This window comes from Manis pentadactyla, chromosome 9 (assembly GCF_030020395.1).
Source record: "Manis pentadactyla isolate mManPen7 chromosome 9, mManPen7.hap1, whole genome shotgun sequence".
NCBI classification, from domain to species: Eukaryota; Metazoa; Chordata; class Mammalia; order Pholidota; family Manidae; genus Manis; species Manis pentadactyla.
Genome location: NC_080027.1, coordinates 39,687,374 through 39,707,699, shown reverse-complemented (window position 1 = coordinate 39,707,699; position 20,326 = coordinate 39,687,374). Strand labels below are relative to the sequence as shown.

General features: G+C 37.8%; 1 protein-coding gene across 2 annotated transcripts in view; it reads right to left on the bottom strand.

Annotated features, from left to right (window-relative positions):
- PGM2L1 (phosphoglucomutase 2 like 1) overlaps window positions 1–19,939 on the bottom strand; it is a 69,756-nt gene extending 49,817 nt beyond the window's left edge. Inside the window, exon 1 of one of the 2 annotated variants that reach the window (XM_036929784.2) lies at window positions 19,490–19,939. In XM_036929784.2, the coding sequence (XP_036785679.2) occupies window positions 19,490–19,600 (111 nt within the window). In that variant the 5' untranslated portion in view covers window positions 19,601–19,939. The remainder of the gene's footprint in view (window positions 1–19,489) is intronic. The other variant, XM_057507222.1, reaches the window with a different exon arrangement.
- Window positions 19,940–20,326: the final 387 nt, after the last annotated feature.

Below are 20,326 nucleotides of genomic sequence, written 5' to 3'. Positions count from 1 at the left end.
CTCTGAGCTTGAGTTTGTGTATGGATTAAAAAATGAGAAGAACTACCTCAAACAATCTTGGGAGGATTAAAAGAGACTATATGAAAGCATCTTGTACCATGTCTGGCATATGGTCATTCAATAAATACTAGTTTTCCTTTACCTATTCTTAACTGCCACAGCAGTCCAATACATATGCTATACTTAATTTAAAATTTTTTCTTCATTTCTTGCATGCTCCCTGTTCAGTTTCATTTCCCTGATCAGTTTCACTTATATTTTACTATTCTATTTCTCCCATCTTAACATTTTCTGTTCCCATATCCATTATCTATTCCTATCCTACCTATCCTTCAAAGCCCAACTCAAATACTACTTGTTTTCCTTGACTTTAAACTCCTATTGCTCTTAAAGACTAGTATTGAACAGTTGACTGCTTATTCTTTGTTCATTAGAAAATTTTTATTTTTAAGTATTAATTATGAACTATATCAAAGATTTTCCTTGTTTAAAGAAAATATTAATAATACAGATAAAGCTACTGACACCTTTGACGATTACCCTCAGTTCCAGAATCCTCCTGGGGGAGCCAGTACTGTTTGTGATATATCCTTCCAGACCTTTACCTACATCTACCCACTTACAGCAATGTAATTTTGCTTTATCTTTTTTTATTTTACATATATGGTATCAAATTGCACATGATGTTCTATAACGTGTTTATTTCACTTATATCTTGGAGGTCTTTTTAATACAAATAGATTTATTCTATTTTTGTCCTGTTTTGTTTTTTTCCTGTTTTACTGAGAAATAATTGACATACATTATTGTATAAGTTTCAGGTGTACAGCATGATGGTTTGATTTACATATATTGTGAAATGATTACCACAATACGTTTAGCTAACATTCATCACTCATATAGGTACAATATAAAAAAAGTTTCTTCTTGTGATGAGAACTCTTAGGATCTATTCTCTTAACTTTCCTGTATATCATAGAGCAGTGTTACCTATAGTCATATTGTACGTTATATCCCTAGCAGTTATTTATCTTATGACTGGAAGTTTGTACCTTTTCACCATCTTCCTCCAATTCCATCTCTCCCTACCCCCTGCCTATAGTAACCACAAATAGGATTTTTCTGAATTTGGTGGGGGATTTTTTTGTTCTCTATTTTTTTAAGATTCCCATATAAGTGAGAGCATACAGTACTTGTCTTCCTCTGTTTGATTCACTTCAGTTAGCACGGCTTCAAGGTCCATCCATGTTGTTGTAAATGGTAGGCTTTTCTTAATTTTATGGCAAATAATATTCCATTGTGTTTGTGTGTATATTTGTATATTTATATGTACATCACATATACACATTCACCATATTCTTTTGGGCATTAAATATAACCACTGTCATAATTTTGTTTTGTAAGATACAGTGCTCATTAAATTAGTTGGTGTAAAAGATCCAATGCAGGATTGGATACACTATTTTCCATCACCATCAATTATTTTCTCCATTAACTCCCAACACCAGAGGGCAGTAGGTGCAGTATTAATTAGCAATAAGCAGAGAGTAATTGACTAATGAAAAAATACTCCTTTACTAAAACTTGCACTAAATTACTAATGAACATTTCATTTTGGGGAAAAATATTTCTAAAAAACAGAACAGACATCTGAAATAGGTAAAAACAATTAAGCAAATCATGCTGTCTCTCCACAAGAATAGATGAAAGAAATCTAATTTAGATTACCCAAGGAGGGACCATGAAAATCTGAGCTAATGGAAGATAATATTTATATCCTTTGGTTAATCCAATTTATCTTACAAGTAAAATCTGGAAGAACAAAATGAAGATAAATTCCTTTTCATCAGGTTCTCTAGGCTCTCTGATTTCTCAAATAGGAGGAAGGGGAAAATAATTATAGGTCAAAGATATATCCAAATAGGCTTTCCAATGGCCTTCTAGGAACTTGAAGGAGCTAAACAAAAATCCTTTACACTAGGAAAAAACAGGGCAAGGGCCCTCAAATAAAAAGCAGAAGTAGCCGGTCTACCTATTTTGAAAATTTCAGGGGGAAAAGAAGAAAATGTTTTGAAATATAAATGCCTCCCCTTTTAAATATATATATATATATATATATTTGAATTCATAGACTTTATTTTTAGAACAGATTTGGGTTTACAGAAAATTGAGCAGATAGTACAGGGAGTTCCCATAAATCCCCACTCAGTTTTCCCTGTTGTTAACATCTTGTATTAAGTGTGGTACGTTGGTTATGATTGATCCAACATTGAAACAGAATTATCAACTAAATGAAGTCCATAATTTAATCAGTTCACTCTTTGTATTGTACAGTTCTATGGACTTTGACAAGTATATAATGCCGTATATTCACCATTATAGTATCACATAGAATAGCTTCACTGTCCAAAAAATCCCTTGTTCTCCTTTTCTTCCCTCCTCTCCCCTGATAACCACTGATCTTTTTACTGTCTCTATAGTTTTGCCTCGTTCAGAATGACATATAATTGAAATTATACAGTATGTAGCTTTTTCAGGATGGCTTCTTTCACTAAGCAGCATGCATTTAAAGTTTCTCCATGTTTTTGTGGTTTGATGGCTCATTTTTAAAAAATCACTGAATAATCTATTGAGTGGATACACCACCATTCATTTATCCATTTCCTTACTGAACAAAATCCTCTTTGCTTCCAGTTTCAAGTACATTTTTACTTTGAAAAAATAAAATAATACAGTTTTAGTTGAAGGTGAAAGACTCGAGCACTTGTCTCCTCTTTCTCCTGAGTATTACAATGACAGTAAAGAAATAAAAGGGCTAAACTCATAAAACAAAAAGAACCGGGGAAGGGGTCAGTGGGTACTGAGGAGTGGGTGAGATTTCAAAATTTCTGTAATGACAGAAAGTAGCATGAAACAAAGCACAATAAGCCAAAATCCAAACTATGCCAATACCATCTACATTTTGTTACAGCAATCTCACTTCTGGGTATATAGCCAAAAGAACTGAAAGCACTGTCTTACAGAGATATTTGTATACCCCGTTTCACAGCAGTACTATTCACAACAGCCAAGAGGTGGCTGGAACCCAAATGTCCAGGTATGTATAAATGTATATAATACATATTATTCATATATATTATATACATATTATTCAACCTTAAAGAAAGAAATTCCATCACACACTATGACATAATGAACCTTAAGGACATTATTCTAAGTGAACTACACCAATCACATAAAGACAAAAACCATATGATTTTACTTACATAAAGTACCTAAAATAGCCAAATCCACAGAAACAAAGTACAATGGTGGTTACCAGAGGCCATGGAAAGGGACTTATTTAATGGGTACAGAGTTTCTGATTTGCAAGATAAAAAAGTTCTGGAGGTCTGTTTCACAATAATGAGAATATAATTAACATGATTAAACTGTATACCTAAAAATGACTCAGGTGGAAAATTTTGTTTTATACTTTTTATTATTATTATGGTATCATTAATATACAATCACATGAGCAACACTGTGGTTACTAGATTCCACCTATTATCAAGTCCCCACCACATACTCCATTACAGCCACTGTCCAGCAGCATAGTAACGTGCTATAGAGTCACTACTTGTCTTCTCCGTGCTATACTGCCTTTCCCATGCCTCCCCCTACATTATGTGTGCTAATCATAATGCTCCTTAATCCCCTTATCCCTCCCTTCCCACCCATCCTCCCCAGTCCCTTTCCCTTTGGTAACTGTTAGTCCATTCTTGGGTTCCGTGAGTCTGCTGCTGTTTTGTTCCTTTAGTTTTTGCTTTGTTCTTATGCTCCACAGATGAGTGAAATCATTTGCTACTTGTCTTTCTCCGCCTGGCTTATTTCACTGAGCATAATACCCTCTAGCTCCATCCATGTTGTTGCAAATGGAAGGATTTGTTTTCTTCTTATGGCCGAATAATATTCCATTGTGTATATGTACCACATCTTCTTTATCCATTCATCTACTGATGGACACTTAGGTTGCTTCCATTTCTTGGCTATTGTAAATAGTGCTGCGATAAACACAGGGGTGTATATGTCTTTTTCAAACTGGGCTGCTGCATTCTTAGGGTAAATTCCTAGGAGTGGAATTCCTGGGTCAAATGGTATTTCCATTTTGAGTTTTTTGAGGAACCTCCATAATGCTTTCCACAATGGTTGAACTAATTTAAATTCCCACCAGCAACATAGGAGGGTTTCCCTATCTCCACATTCTCGCCAGAGTTCGTTGTTGTTTGTGTTTTGGATGTTGGCTATCCTAACTGGTATGAGGTGATATCTCATTGTGGTTTTAATTTGCATTTCTCTGATGATTAGTGATGTGGAGTATCTTTTCATGTGCCAGTTGGCCATCTGAATTTCTTCTTTGGAGAAGTATCTGTTCAGATCATTTGCCATTTTTTAATCGGATTATTTGCTTTTTGTTTGTTGAGGTGTGTGAGCTCTTTATATATTTTGGATGTCAACCCCTTAGAGGATATGTCATTTATGAATATATTCTCCCATACTGTAGGATACTTTTTTGTTCTACTGATGGTGTCCTTTGCTGTATAGACCTTTCTGGTTTGACATAGTCCCACTTGTTCATTTTTGCTTTTGTTTCCTTTGCCTGGGGATACATGCTTATGAAAAAGTTGCTCATGTTTATATTAAAGAGAGTTTTGCCCATATTTTCTTCTAAGAGTTTTATGGTTTCATGACTTACATTTACATCTTTGATCCATTTCAAGTTTATTTTTGTGTATGGAGTTAGACAATAATCCAGTTTCATTCTCTTACATGTAGCTGTCCAGTTTCACCAACACCAGCTGTTGAAGAGGCTGTCATTTCCCCATTGTATTTCCATGGCTCCTTTATTGTATATTAATTGACTATATATGCTTAGGTTAATATCTGGACTCTTTATTCTGTTCCATTCGTCTATGGGTCTGTTCTTGTGCCAGTACCAAATTGTCTTGATTACTGTGGCTTTGTAGTACAGCTTGAAGTTGGGAAGTGTAATCCCCCCTACTTTATTCTTCCTTCTCAGGATAGCTTTGGTTATTTGGGGTCTTTTGTGGTTCCATATGAATTTTAGAACTATTTGTTCCAGTTTGCTGAAGAATGCTGTCAGTATTTTGATAGGGATTGCACTGAATCTGTAAATTGCTTTATGCAGGATGGCCATTTTGACAATACTAATTCTTCCTACCCAAGAGCATGGGATGAATTTCCATTTATTAGTGTCATCTTTAATTTCTCTCAAGAGTGTCTTGTTGTTTTCAGGGTATAGGTCTTTCACTTCCTTGGTTAGGTTTAATCCTAGGTATTTTATTCTTTTTGATGCAATTGTGAATGAATTGTTTTCCTGATTTCTCTTTCTGCTAGTTTATCATTACTGTGTAGGAATGCAACAGATTTCTGTGTATTAATTTTGTATCCTGCAACTTTGCTGAATTCCGATATTAGATCTAGTAGTTTTGGAGTGGATTCTTTAGGATTTTTTAGGTACAATGTCATGTCATCTGCAAACAGGGACAGTTTAACTTCTTCCTTACCAATATGGATGCCTTCGATTTCTTGTGTTGACTGATTGCTATAGCTAGCACCTCCAGTATTATGTTGAATAAAAGTGGTGAGAGTGGGCATCCTTGTCTTGTTTCCGATCTTAGAGGAGAAGCTTTCAGCTTTTCACTGTTAAGTACGATGTTGGCTGTGGGTTTGTCGTATATGGCCTTTATTATGTTGAGGTACTTGCCCTCTATACCCATTTTGTTGAGAGTTTTTATCATGAATGGATGTTGAATTTTGTCAAATGCTTTTTCAGCATTTACAGAGAAGATCATGTGATTTTTCTCCTTTTTATTGATATAGTGGATGATGTTGATGGATTTTCAAATGTATCATCCTTGCATCTCTGGGATGAATCCCACTAGATCATGATGTATGATCCTCTTGATGGATTTAGTTTGCTAATATTTTGTTGAGTATTTTTGCATTTGTGTTCATCAGGGATATTCGTCTGTAATTTTCTTTTTTTGTGGTGTCTTTGCCTGGTTTTGGTATTAGAGTGATGCTGGCCTCATAGAATGAGTTTGAAAGTATTCCCTTCTCTTCTATTCTTTGGAAAACTTTAAGAAGAATGGGTATTATATCTTCTCTAAATGTCTGATAAAATTCAGCGGTGAAGCCATCTGGCCTGGGGGTTTTGTTCTTGGGTAGTTTTTTGATTACCGATTCAATTTCATTCCTGGTATTTGATGTGTTCAGATTCTTTGTTTCTTCCTGGGTCATTCTTGGAAGGTTGCATTTTTCTAGAAAGTTGTCTATTTCTTCTAGGTTATCCAGTTTGTTAGCATGTAGATTTTCATAGTATTCTCTAATAATTCTTTGTATTTCTGGTGTCCGTAGTGATTTTTCCTTTCTCATTTATGATTCTGTTTATGTGTATACACTCTTCTTTTATTGATAAGTCTGGCTAGGGTTTTATCTATGTTGTTTATTTTCTCAAAGAACCAGCTCCTGGTTTCATTAATTCTTTCTAGTTTTATTCTTCTCAATTTTATTTATTTCTTCTCTGATCTTTATTATGTCCCTCCTTCTACTGACTTTAGGTCTCATTTGTTCTTTTTTTCCAGTTTCAATAATTGTGACTTTAGACTGCATTTGGGATTGTTCTTCCTTCTTTAAATAGGCCTGGATTGCTATATACTTTCCTCTTAGAACTGCCTTCACTGCATCCCACAGAAGTTGGGACATTATGTTGTTGTTTCCATTTGTCTCCATATATTGCTTGATCTCTGTTTTAATTTGGTCACTGATCCACTGATTATTTAGGAATATTTTGTTAAGCCTCTGTGTGTTTGTGAGCCTTTTTGTTTTCTTTGTATAATTTATTTCTAGTTTTATACCTTTGTGATCTGAGAAGTTGGTTGGTACAACTTCAATCTTTTGGAATTTCCTGAGGCTCTTTTTGTGGCCTATTGTGTGGTCTATTCTGGAAATGTTCCATGTGCACTTGAAAAGAAGGTGTATCCTGCTGCTTTTGGGGTGGAATATTCTATAGACGTCTGTTAAGTCATCTGTTCTAATGTGTTGTTCAGTGCCTCTGTGTCCTTACTTATTTTCTGTCTGGTTGATCTGTCCTTTGGAGTAAGTGGTGTGTTGAAATCCCTAAAATGTTTTTTATGCTTTTTAACACAATTAAAAGAAGTAAAACACTTTTCAGGTTGATCCTCAAATTTGAAAATAATGTGAGCACTAATTTAAGACTATTTTAGTATTGTTCACTGTAGACCCCAGAAATTGGCTTGGCTAAAATTTCCTTCTTTTCAGGCCCATTGTATCTCCTGAGATCAAATGTATTGCAATCAAATGGAATTTTTTTCTTAAGCTCCACCAATCAATTGTTCAAAATCATGCTGTTTTAGTTTGCTTATTTTTGGACCATAACTTGCTTATTCATGTCTGTCTTCCTCCCTGCCTCCTTCCTCCTCTCCTTCCTCTTCTCTCTCCCTCTTCCATCTGTGGATAACTGCTTTTCATTTTTCAATACTGCTGCCAGAAATAACAGGCCATCTTCACCATATCATTAAAGTCTTCCAGACATAGATGTTGGATTCTTTTTCAAGACACATTTCTTGCAGCCCAGTGTAGATCTAGTGCAGTGTTGCCATCTGGGATTTCTTTACATTGGCCTCCTGGAGTAGTTCCTGTAGGTCAACTTCCCTCATATTTCCTATTTCCTTTTGCTAAAGGTTTCCTCAACTTAAAGTTTTATGTTTTCTATTGCATGTAGCACAGGGTTGAGGGATGCAGTATTTTTATTTTATTAACTTCCAAGAGCTTGTTCTTGTTTCCTGTTCCCTTTTCATATCATCTTACTTTATTTGATGAAACAATTATCTTTTAAAATCTAATTTAAAGTTTTCAAGTTCTAGTTCTTATGTTTCCTTACTTACCTCAGTTTTTTTCTGAGCTGGTTTCTTTGTTTTTCTTAGTTCTCATGCTTCTTGTTTTCCTTACATAACCTGATCCTTGGTTAGTCATTGACATCCACAGATTTTTCTGTAAAGCTCGTATGCATTTTCTCTGTTTTTGTATATTGAGATATGTTTTCTGCTGGTCTCCTCTTAAATTAGAATGGCCATTTGGGAGCTCTGTGTTTGTGAGCCAGACTTGTTATTCTGTAGACTTCGTTAGCACTAATTACATTTTATAAACTTTCAAAAGAATGACTAAAACTAACAGCATCACCATAACCATAAATTTAGGAGGGGTAGAAATAGTGTGAGTGAACTCCCACATTTCATAGCATGTATTTGACAGATAATAACTAAAATAAATCAAGGAATACTGTTTACTAGCATATTATTTAGTCTTTTGATGGTAACCATGAAAATAACTAAAAATGAATGGTTAAAAATGGCTCCTATGGAGCAATCCAGGATGAGAAGAGCTGGTGGGGAATATTGCTACCTTTTATAATCTCTTTTGTATTAATTTAAAATCATAAGCATGTATTTCTTTGAAATAAGTAAAAATAAATAGAAAATAAAATGGTATAAACTGAAGAGAAAAAGAGTAAAAAAATTGGAAATGAAAAAAATAAATTTTATTTCTAAAAAGGGAAATAAACTCAAACCCTCACTTATGTGTACCGAATTTCTTGGGCAGAGGGAAAATGTTGCTGAGAAGACCAAAGCAACAACTGAGCTGCAGATTCAGCTCTTTAAAAATATTCCATGACAATTTACTCTGCAGAGTATTAGATCCTATTCCAGCTTTTACAAAAGCCAATAAAATGGTTTTAATGAGGTCTTTGAAATTTGATTTATGATGTCACTAACATTTACTAAATATTTAGGTTATAGATTCTAGTACAGTCATAGGAAAACTAAAGGTCCGATGACCTAGGTAAATGTCCCAGCTCTATCACGTAAAAGCTGTATGTCCTTGGGCAAATCATTTTCCTTTACGGAAAAGTTTCTTTACTTGTAAAAATGGGAATAACAACTACTAGCCTGCGCACCATGCAGGACTGCTGTGAATGATCAAATGAGATTGTAATCATTTTACGAACCTTGAAACACTACACAAATAAATTCAAGTAATACATACTATATCCCAAAACTAATAAAACTATATGTGTTCTGTACTCTTCATTGATTAAATACCAAGTCAAATATTAGAAAAATGTGGGGAAAATGTAATATAAACTAGTATTATAAAACTTAGATTGAACTAGGTGGCAGATCCAAGCTCTGGTCCAGGCTCGGGGCCATTATCCACAACTAGATAATTTCCACAACTTCTTTGAGTCTCTATACAATGATATACAATATACAATGGACTAGACCACCTTTGTAGAAGTGCTTCATGGGCATATTTTCCATTACATGACAATGATTTAAAAGGAAATTTGTTGTTGAAAGATGGCAGCATGGGAGGTGAGACAGAGGCTTCCTCCTAAAACCGCATATAATATGAAAATATAATTAATATAACTAATCCTGAAAGAGCAACAGGAAAGAGGACTGCACCAGACTGCGCATACACCTGGAGAAATGAGCAGACCTCATGGAACATGGCAAAGTACCAAAGCTGTGGCCTGGCAGAACCAAGCCCTTCCCCCACCCCAGCTCATCAGTGGAAGGAAGAGAAATGGAGCAGGGAGGGAGTGGAGGCCTGGGACTACTGAATACCTAACTCTGGAGATCTGCTCTGGGAGCACAAACGTACATTTCATGGTGCTTCCATGATACTCTAGTGATTAGGGTGTTGGAAAGCTAAGACAGGCAGAATTCCTGGAGAGACTGAGATTCCAGCTGCTTGTGGAAAGCAGGGATCCGTATCTGGCTGCTCTGGGACAAAAAAAAGGTGGGCAGTCTGAGAGACTTCCTAACAAGGAAGCCCTTAGCAAGAGGGCTGCTAAAGGGGCAAGGATTGCACAGAGCTTACTGCTCAGGAGAAAGGACAGGTAGACAAAATTGTCCAGATGCACTCTGTCCAGCAGGTTGGGAGCTTTCATGATTTCCAGGTGCTCCAGATCCCTGGCTGACTACACATCTCCAAGGATCCCCTCTGTGATAGGCAGCCTACTGCGCCTTTCTCACAGCCACCCCACCTGGCTCGCAAACAAGCAAACCCTACCCTGGCATTAGGCCAGCCAGAGGGAAGACCTGTCTACAGCAACTACGAACGCAAAGCACAGAGGCTTATACCTGTGTGCTCGGCCCACTGGTTCAGGCAGTGGAGAAAGGCATAGGAGCCAAGAAGCAGGAAACAGCTCTTTCCTCCCCCCAGGCACCAATACCACTCCCCTGCAAACCCCAACATTGCTTCAGGGGTTGAACAGCTCCAGAGACTAGAGCTTCTGGACACTAGAGGGCACCACATACAAATATAAAACGCCAAAAGAACCTGGTTCAAAGTAAAATTAATATAACTCCTGAGAAAGACGGTATGAACCTCATGACTCTTCCTGAAAGGGAGTTCAAAATAAAAATCATGAACATGCTCATGGAGGTATGGAAAGATATTCAAGAACTCAGGGATGAATTCCAGTTGGAGATCCAATTGTTGAAGGGCATGATGGAGGGTATTAAAAGCAGATTAGATACAGTGGAGGAGACGATAAATGAAATAGAATCTAGAGAAGAGGAATACAAAGAAGCTGAGGCACAGAGAGAAAAAAGGACCAACCAATCCAAATGGAACAATATTCACATTATAGGGGTACTAGAAGAAGAGAGAGAAAGGGATAGAAAGTGTCTTTGATGAGGTAATTGCTGAAAACGTCCCCAATCTGGGGAAGGAGATAGTCCCTCAGGCCATGGAGAGGCACAGATCTCCCAACAAAAGGGACCCAAGGAAGACAACACCAAGACATGTAGTAATTAAAATGGCAAAGATCAATGATAAGGACAGACTATTAAAAGCAGCCAGAGAGAGAAATAAGATCACATACAAAGGAAAGCCCATTAAGCTGACATCAGACTTCTCAGCAGAAACCTTACATGCCGTAAGGGAGTGGCATGATGTATTTAATGCAATGAAGCAGAACGGCCTGGAACCAAGATTACTTTATCCAGCAAGATTATCATTTAAACTGGAAGGAGGGATTAAATAATTTCCAGATAAGCAAAAGCTGAGAGAATTTACCTCCCACAAACCATCTCTACAGTCTATTTTGGAGGGACTGCTATAGATGGAAGTGTTCCTAAGGTTTAATAGCTGTCACCAGAGGTAATAAAACTGCAGTAAAAAAAGTAGAACAGCTAATTACTAAGCAAATGCAAAATTAAATTGACTATCCGCAAAGTCATTCAAGGGATAGACAAAGAGTAAAGAATATCATACCTAATATATAAAGAATGGAGGAGGAAGAAAAAGGAGGAGAAAAAGAAAAGAACCTATAGTTTGTGTTTGTAATAGCATTTTAAGCAAGTTAAGTTAGACTCTTAGATAGTAAGGAAGTTAACCTTGAAGCTCTGGTAACCACGAATCTAAAGTCTGCAATGGTAATAAGTATATACCTATCAATAATCACCCTAAATGTAAACAGACTGAATGCACCAATCAAAAGACATAGAGTCAGTGAATGAATAAAAAAACGAGACCCATCTATATGCTGCCTAGAAGAGACTCACTTTAAACCCCTTATTTTTCTTCAAGAAAATAAACAAAGTAGATAAACCCCTAGCCAGACTTATCAAGAAAAAAAGAGAGTCTACAGACATAAACAGAATCACAAATCAGAAAGGAAAAGTCACTACGGACACCACAGAAATACAAAGAATTATTAGAGAATACTATGAAAAATTATATGCTAACAAACTGGATAACCTAGAAGAAATGGACAACTTTCTAGAAAAATACAACCTTCCAAGGCTGAGCAAGGAAGCAACAGAAAATCTGAACACACCAATTACCAGCAATGAAATTCAGCTGGTAATTAAAAACCTACCTAAGACAAAACTCCTGGATCATATGGCTTCACCGCTGAATTTTATCAATCATTTAGTGAAGACCTAATAGCCATTCTCCTTAAAGTTTTCCAAAGAGTAGAAGAGGGAATGCTTCCAAACTCATTCTATGAGGCCAGCATCACTCTAATACCAAAACCAGGCAAAGACATCACAAAAAAAGAAAATTATAGACCAATATCCCTGATGAACATAGACGCAAAAACACTCTCCAAAATATTAGCAGACCGAATTCAAAAATACATCAAAAAGATCATCCATCATGATCAAGTAGAATTTATTTCAGGGATGCAGGGATGGTGCAACATTTGAAAATCCATCAACATCATCCACCACATCAACAATAAGAAGGACAAAAACCACATGATCATCTCCACAGATGCTGAAAAGGCATTTGACAAAATTCAACATCCATTCATGATAAAAACTCTCAACAAAATGGGTACAGAGGGCAAGTACCTCAACATAATAAAGGCCAAATATGACAAACCCACAGCCAACGTCATACCTAACAGCAAGAAGCTGAAAGTTTTTCTTTTAATATTGGGAACAAGACAAGGATGCCCACTTTCCCCACTTTGATTCAACATAGTACTGGAGGTCCTAGCCATGGCAATCAGAAAACACAAAGAAATAAAAGGCATCCAGATTGGCAAGGGAGAAGTTAAACTGTGCCTGTTTGCGGATGACATGATATTGTACATAAAAACCCTAAAGAATCCATTCCAAAACTACTAGATCTAATATCTGAATTCAGCAAAGTTGCAGGATACAAAATTAATACCCAGAAATCTGTGGCATTCCTATACACTAACAATGAACTAGCAGAGAGAGAAATCAGGAAAACAATTCCATTCACAATTGCATCAGAAATAATAAAATACCTAGAAATAAACCTAACCAAGGAAGTGAAAAACCTATACTCTGAAAACTACAAGACACTCATGAAAGAAAGTAAAGAAGATACCAATAAATGGAAATACATCCCATGCTCATAGATAGGAAGAATTTATATTGTCAAAATGGCCATCCTGCATAAAACAATCTATAGATTCAATGCAATTCCTATCAAAATACCAACAGCATTCTTCAACGAACTAGAGAAAATCATTCTAAAATTCATATGGAACCACAAAAGATCTTGAATAGCCAAAGCAATTCTGAGAAGGAAGAATAAAGCTGGGGGGATTATGCTCCCCAACTTCAAGCTCTACTACAAAGCCACAGTAATCAAGACAATTTGGTACTGGCACAAGAACAGACCCATAGACCAATGGAACAGACTAGAGAGCTCTGATATAAACTCAACCATATATGGTCAATTAATATTTGATAAAGGAGCCATGGACATACCATGGGGAAATGACAGCCTCTTCAACAGCTGGCGTTGGCAAAACTGGACAGCTACATGCAAGAGAATGAAACTGGATTATCGCTCAACCCCATACACAAAAGTAAACTTGAAATGGATTAAAGAGTTGAATGTAAGTTATCAAACCACAAAACTCTTAGAAGACAACATAGGCAAACATCTCCTGAATATAAGCATGAACAACTTCTTTCTGAACACATCTCCTCGAGCAAGGGAAACAAAAGCAAAAATGAACTCAGGGGACTACATCAAACTAAAAAGTTTCTATACGGCAAAGGACACCATCAACAGAACAAAAAGGCATTCTACAATATGGGAGAATATATTTGTAAATGACATATCCGACAAGGGGTTAACATCCAAAATATACAAAGAACTTAGATGTCTCAACACCCAAAAAGCAAATAACCCGATTAACAAATGGGCAGAGGATATGAAGAGACAGTTGTCCAAAGAGGAAATTCAGATGGCCAACAGACACATGAAAAGATGCTCCACATCACTCATCATCAGGGAATGCAAATTAAAACCACAATGAGATATCACCTCACACCAGTAAGGATGGCCAGCATCAAAAAGAATAAGAACAAGAAATGCTGTCGAAGATGCAGAGAAAGGGGAACCCTCCTACACTGCTGGTGGGAATGTAAGCTAGTTCAACCACTGTGGAAAGCAATATGGAGGTTCCTCAAAAAACTAAAAATAGAAATACCATTTGACCCGGGAATTCCACTCCTTGGAATTTACCCAAAGAATACAACTTCTCAGATTCAAAAAGACTTATGCACCCCTATGTTTATCGCAGCACTTTTTACAATAGCCAAGATATTGAAGCAACCTAAGTGTCCATCAGTAGATGAATGGATAAAGAAGATGCGGTACATACACACAATGGAATACTATTTGGCCATAAGAAAGAAACAAATCTTACCATTTGCAACAACATGGATGGAGCTGGAGGACACTGTGCTCAGTGAAATAAGCCAGGCAGAGAAAGACAAATGCCAAATGATTTCCCTCATTTGTGGAGTATAACAATGAAGCAAAACTCAAGTAACAAAATAGCAGCAGACTGAGACTCCAAGAATGAACTCGTTGTTACCAAAGGGGAGGGGTGTGGGAGGGCAGGTGGGGAGGGAGGGAGAAGGGGATTGAGGGGTATTATGTTTAGTACACATGTTGAGTGGGATCACGGGGAGAACAGTGTAGCACAGAGAAGGCACATAGTGGACCTGTGGCATCTTACTACACTGATGGACAGTGACTGCATTGGGGTATGGGTGGGGACTTGATAATATGGGTAAATGTAGTAACCACATTGTTTTTTCATGTGAAATCTTCGTAATAGTGTATATCAATCATACCTTAATAAAAAATTAAAAAAAATTTCTCCCTAGATATTGTTTTAGTGACATCCCACACATTTTGATATGTAGTGGTTTTCATTTTCATTACATTCAAAATACTTTCTAATTTCCCTCTGGATTCCTTCTTTGACCTATGCATTATTTAGAAATGTATTATCTAGTTTCCATATATTTGGGAATTTTCAAGATGCTTTTCTGTTAGTGATTTCTAATTTAATTCCACTGTGGCCAGAAAACAACTTTGTATGATTTGAATCCTTTTAAACTTATTGATTTCTTTGATGTGCTAGCATATGGCCTATTTTGGCAAATATTTCATCTGTCTTTTAAAAAATGTATATTCTGCTGTTTTTGTTATATAGAGTGTGACTAGTGTGATAGATCATCTTAGGTTTTTATTAAAGATGTGAATTTCATTCATTATCTCATCTTAAAAGGTCAAAGAGTAAGTTAAGGGGATAATTCCCAAGAATGTAAGGTTAAATAAAACTGAATGGTAAAAGAGAGAAAAAAATAGGAAGTTTGTTGACCACTTTTTTATCTAGGCTATATTTTACTTGAAAAACTTTCACTGCTAGATGTCTGAAAATCAAGATTTAGACTGAAGTCTTTTATTTCTATTTTCAGGCATTTCATAGCCCTAATCTACTGTAATCTATCTTTAACTCTACATTCTACTTTTTCTAAACATAGACCTACTTTCTGAGACCAGTGTGCTTTACTCACTATTTCTCAAAATGCCATGGCCAATTCCTGCCTCCACACCATTGTCACTATATAGCTGTTGCTGCTACAGCTGGCTGAGCAGCTCTGCCCTGTGTCCCATCCCACTCGCAACCCATACATTCACACAGCCAGACTTGGCCAGTGCTCAATATCTCAGTCAAGACTGCTTTCAAAAAGTTAACATTTATAGATCAGAAACAGGAGACAGCTGTCATGTTAAAGGGAACCTGGCTTCTAGGCCAGCAAGACTTGTACATAATTTGAGAGAATGTAGGAAAGCATCAAAAAAGAATTAGGAAGGAAGTGGGAGCCTTAGTTAGCCCTAGAAGGGAGAGAACACTGTAGAAGGGTCATCTGTGCACTATCTGGAGAAGCAACACCTTGATCCATGGTGATCTTGAACCCAAGAGCTCTTTAGGTTTCAGTGGTAGGACAGTCCCATCACAGTGATGGATGCATACACTTATTATATGCTGATGCTGTTGAACATTTATGCTATATATCTGACCCCTTGGGTTTTGATTTTCCTGATCACTAAAAATATTCCGACTCTTTAAATTCTTTAACTACCCCATGGTACATCTAGAAAATGCCCTGATTAGAGACAAATCCACTTATATTACATCTATAGCATACATTAAGAAAATAGCATTTTGATTTCAGACATCAGTTTCAGTTTCTAGAGTAGGATAAGTACTTCCTGAGACAAGACAGACTAACAAATTAGTATGAAGGCATAGGAACCAATGGTCAGATCCTGGACTATGGTAAATTTATCAACAGAATGCCATCCTATATAAACTACATGGGGTACCCCAGACTGCCCCAAATAAAAACCCTGTCCTGTTGCACTATTTTCTTTTTAACACTTACACAAACCTTTATTTATTCAAGGCCACTAAAGACATACTAAAGCCTTTCTATGATCTGGTCTCTAAATGCCTTTCTAATAATTTTCTTCTATACTACAGCAGAAACAAATATTCTAAGTCCACACATTAAAGTTTCTATCTCTGTTCAGAATAGACCTCCTCTCCATATTAGCAAATCTAAATTTTAACTAATTACAAAAATTCAGCACAAATAACACTTTTCCTGAAGACTCTTCTAAGCACACCACCACCCTACCAAGGCTAAAACTAGTAATTTTGGTGAGCTAGGCAAGTAGCAAATTGCCTTCACATCAATTTATAGCTTACTCACCAGTCATTAAGAATTAGCAGTTTTGATAGGTTTCTTTTTTCACTAAGTAGGTATTAAACTCAGTTTCTCTTCTAAAACACTACATATGCTATCCATGTGTAATGCAATAAAGGCTCTAAGTCTATTATTTTACATTTCTATACTCTAAATTTATCAGTGCCCTGGGACACAGCCTACCTTCCCTACACTATCATCTACAGTAGATATACCTTTCTTTACCAATTAAAAGTATTTTCTCCCATTAAGAGAGGGAGCAATTAATTATTATTTTTATTAAATGATTATTAAAATTATTTATATCTATTTCTTTGATAAGGGCACTTATTATTTGCTCCCTGAATTATATTTGTGAGCTTTTGTTTTATCTTCCCTTTCATGCTCTTTGAAGATATAATCCATATCTATTTCATCTCTGTATGTTCCACAGGTTTTAAGCCAGTGCCTTGTATGCAGAGAGCACTTGAAATATAAATTAAGAAATTCTCTCCACTATCAGTGAAGGCTCTCTTCAGTCTCTTTACATGTATCTTTTTTTCTCATATAGTCTTCCTTGACCATTCCAGTCCACAGGTCACTCTTACCCTTGAACTCCTCTAAGAACTGATTTCCTATAAAACATTTAATTGTGCCAATACTGCCCTAGTGTTATCTTTTTATGTGTCTACACATTTTATTGTCTTTTTATATTTCAGTATATCCCAATAATATCTGGGCACAGCATAGATAAATAATAAGTGCTAATTCACTCAAGCAATCTTTAAAAAAAATCAATTAAGAGATTCATCAGGAAAATTATAGTCAAAACTGACACCTAAAGAGAACAGAAGATGTCATCCATAGCAACAAAAAACAAACTCCTATTGTTGTAAGGCCAAGAGCTTTGACATACATAACAGTAACTAGTAAATTAAATTGTATTTAATTCTACAAATCTCTTTTAATTTCGTAGGTCTTCCTTTCACTTAGGGAGACATAAGTGCAACCACATTCATTTGCTGACAATACTAATGAAAGCAAGTGGCTTTAAGCAAAAACAACTATATTCAACATATAAGGATAACATTCATTTGTAATTTAGTTTTCCTTGCTGAAGACCATATAGTTGGTTTGTAATATGTATCATTTTGCTGTGTGCTAAGCCTTAGCTATTTTATATGTTAGGTTTTCTCCTCCTAATGGACTAAAAGCAGAACAGCAATCTTTGAATCTCCACTTCTTTTGTGTGCTTCTACAGCAAGGACCTGTATTCACAGCAGGGCATTCAATAAATACTGGCAAGATGGCTTTAAAGTTATTTGCATTTTGCACATCCTTATGATAATTAATGGGAGAGCACAGATTCTGCTCACTTGATTAAAAATATATACAGTCAAATCCTACAATAAAGGAATTACTTCTCTAACTCAGTATCTTAATTAGAACTCTATAGAGTCTTGCTACTTAAAAGTATGGTTCACGGACCAGCAGCATTGGTATTACGTAAGAGTTCTTTCTGAGGAAGAATCTCAGGCCCCACCCCAGGCCTCCTAAATCAGTATCTGCATGTTAAAGTCCCAGGTGATCTGTAAGCACTTTACATTTTCAGAAGCACTCTAGAGGAACAATTAGAACATCCAAATGCATATGACCAAGTAATACTAACCAACTCACTGTAATTGCTTATTTGCTGGTCTTCTTTATTTGCATACTGAAGGTTGTTGAGGGCAAAACCCTTTCTATCTTCCTCACCATTAGTATTCCCTCACCCTAACAAGTTATGGGAACATTAACCAGTGCTTCATAAATATTTTTTGCTGAATGCATGAATGACTGAACAAAGCGAACATAAAACTTTTTCAGAAAGTGAATCCTTTAGAAAATTCTTTCATACATTTCACATACTACCATACTAAATCTTTAATTCAGCATTATTAATTCCATTTTAAATACATTGCTTTCTCTACTTCAACAAATGGATTTAATGCACTCGACGAAGTAAAAGCTTGGATTCTCTTCCTCCGCTGCAGCTACGAGGGGCCTCTTTTACTAGAGAGATAGCTGCATATTTTAACTCTGGCTCTCAAAGATCCATCCATCCCATATGTCTGCACAAGATGAAATCATCACAATTTGGAGCGGGTGCAGGTAGAAGAGGAAGAGGGATGGGACAAGCAAAAACAATTCCTTATCAGGAGAATCATATGAAAACTGTAAAACATGATTCTTTGAACAGGATACTTCCAGAAAATAACTCCCGGCAAGGTAAATAAAGAGGTAGCATAACTCTTACGTTTCCCAAAAGCAAAAGGTGACACTAGAGATTACCAGGCAGTGATGAAAGACCAGGGACTACCTAGCAGCTGAAGGTGGAAACACACCAGACCACAACTAAAGCGAACAGCGGTTGGAAACATCCAAGAAGGATGCCAAAAACCACTTCCAGGTTTGCGGAGAAGGAAGTCAAGGGAGAAGAAAGGGGGAAGGAAATAGCCCTAAGAAGGGTATAACTTAAGATGTTTGTTTATTATTTATTTATTTATTTATTTATTTTTGAGAAAGGGAAATGACATGCACTTGGCGGGGGGTGCGGGTGGTGGTGGGGAGGAGGTGGGGGAGGTTACAATTTCGCTCACCGCAAAGGAAGCAACTACAGACGTCCCTACTCTGCTCCGACTGTCCCAGGGAGGCAGCCCAGGCAAAGGTGGGTGGCAACGCCCGGTTCCGCTGGCCCCCGCCCCGTGGCCTGAGCCATCTCCTCTGCAACCTACCGAGCACCGAGTGGGGACAGGAAAGGGCGGCTTGCGTGCGGGAGGAGGGGGCGGATGCTGGGCTGACCAGGTACCCACCTTATCCCAACGGAGCCACTGCCCGATGGCCGTGTCCAGCTGAGGGTCCCCGGTGTGGTAGGGAGCATGGAGCAGGTTGGAGTTCAAGTCCCCCTCTGCATTTTCAGCCATGGCAGCCAGACTGGGTGTGCAGGCCTGGGGGGCCTGCGAAGACACGGTGTTGGGGGGCCTGAGGTGCGCTCACCAGGGTTCCGACGCCCCCTCCTCACTGACGGGCATCGGAGATCGACCGCAGGCGTCAGAGACAGCTCCTGATGCAGCTTCGGGGAAGCAGGCGAGAGGGGAGATGCGGCAGCTCGCTCCCCACCAGCCCAGCTCCGGGTCTCTTTCTACGCGCACAGACCGAAGCAGTCCCGCCGCGAGAGAACAACAGTCCCAGATGTCTAGGTCCCGACTGCCGCTGCAGCTGGTGCCGCCGCCCTCGCCGCCTTAGGCCCCGCCCCGCGCGCCGCCGGTACCGCCCTCTCCCTCCCCTCTGATTTAAGCCGGGAGGGTTTGCGAGGCGAGCCAGAAAGCGCGCTCCCGGAGCCTAGGCAACGCCAGTTAGGATACGCAGGGGTTGTGAAGAATTGGAGCACGGCTTTTTACTTTTAATTTGTCTTTTGCCATTCGTCTTATCCTTCCTACAATGCCCACATTCCTTCACGTCTCCTTTTCTCGACCAGTAGCCTTGGCTGACAGGACCACCTGAGCGCTTGAGCGCTCGCTCTAAGGACCCCCGGCGCGCGCGGGCAGGACCCCTCAACCCGCCCGCTTCGCCTTGGGGCACGCGCCTGGCGGGCGGGTGCGCTTGGCTGTTCCCGCACGGCCTCACGGGAGTTGTAGTTTTTTTATTTC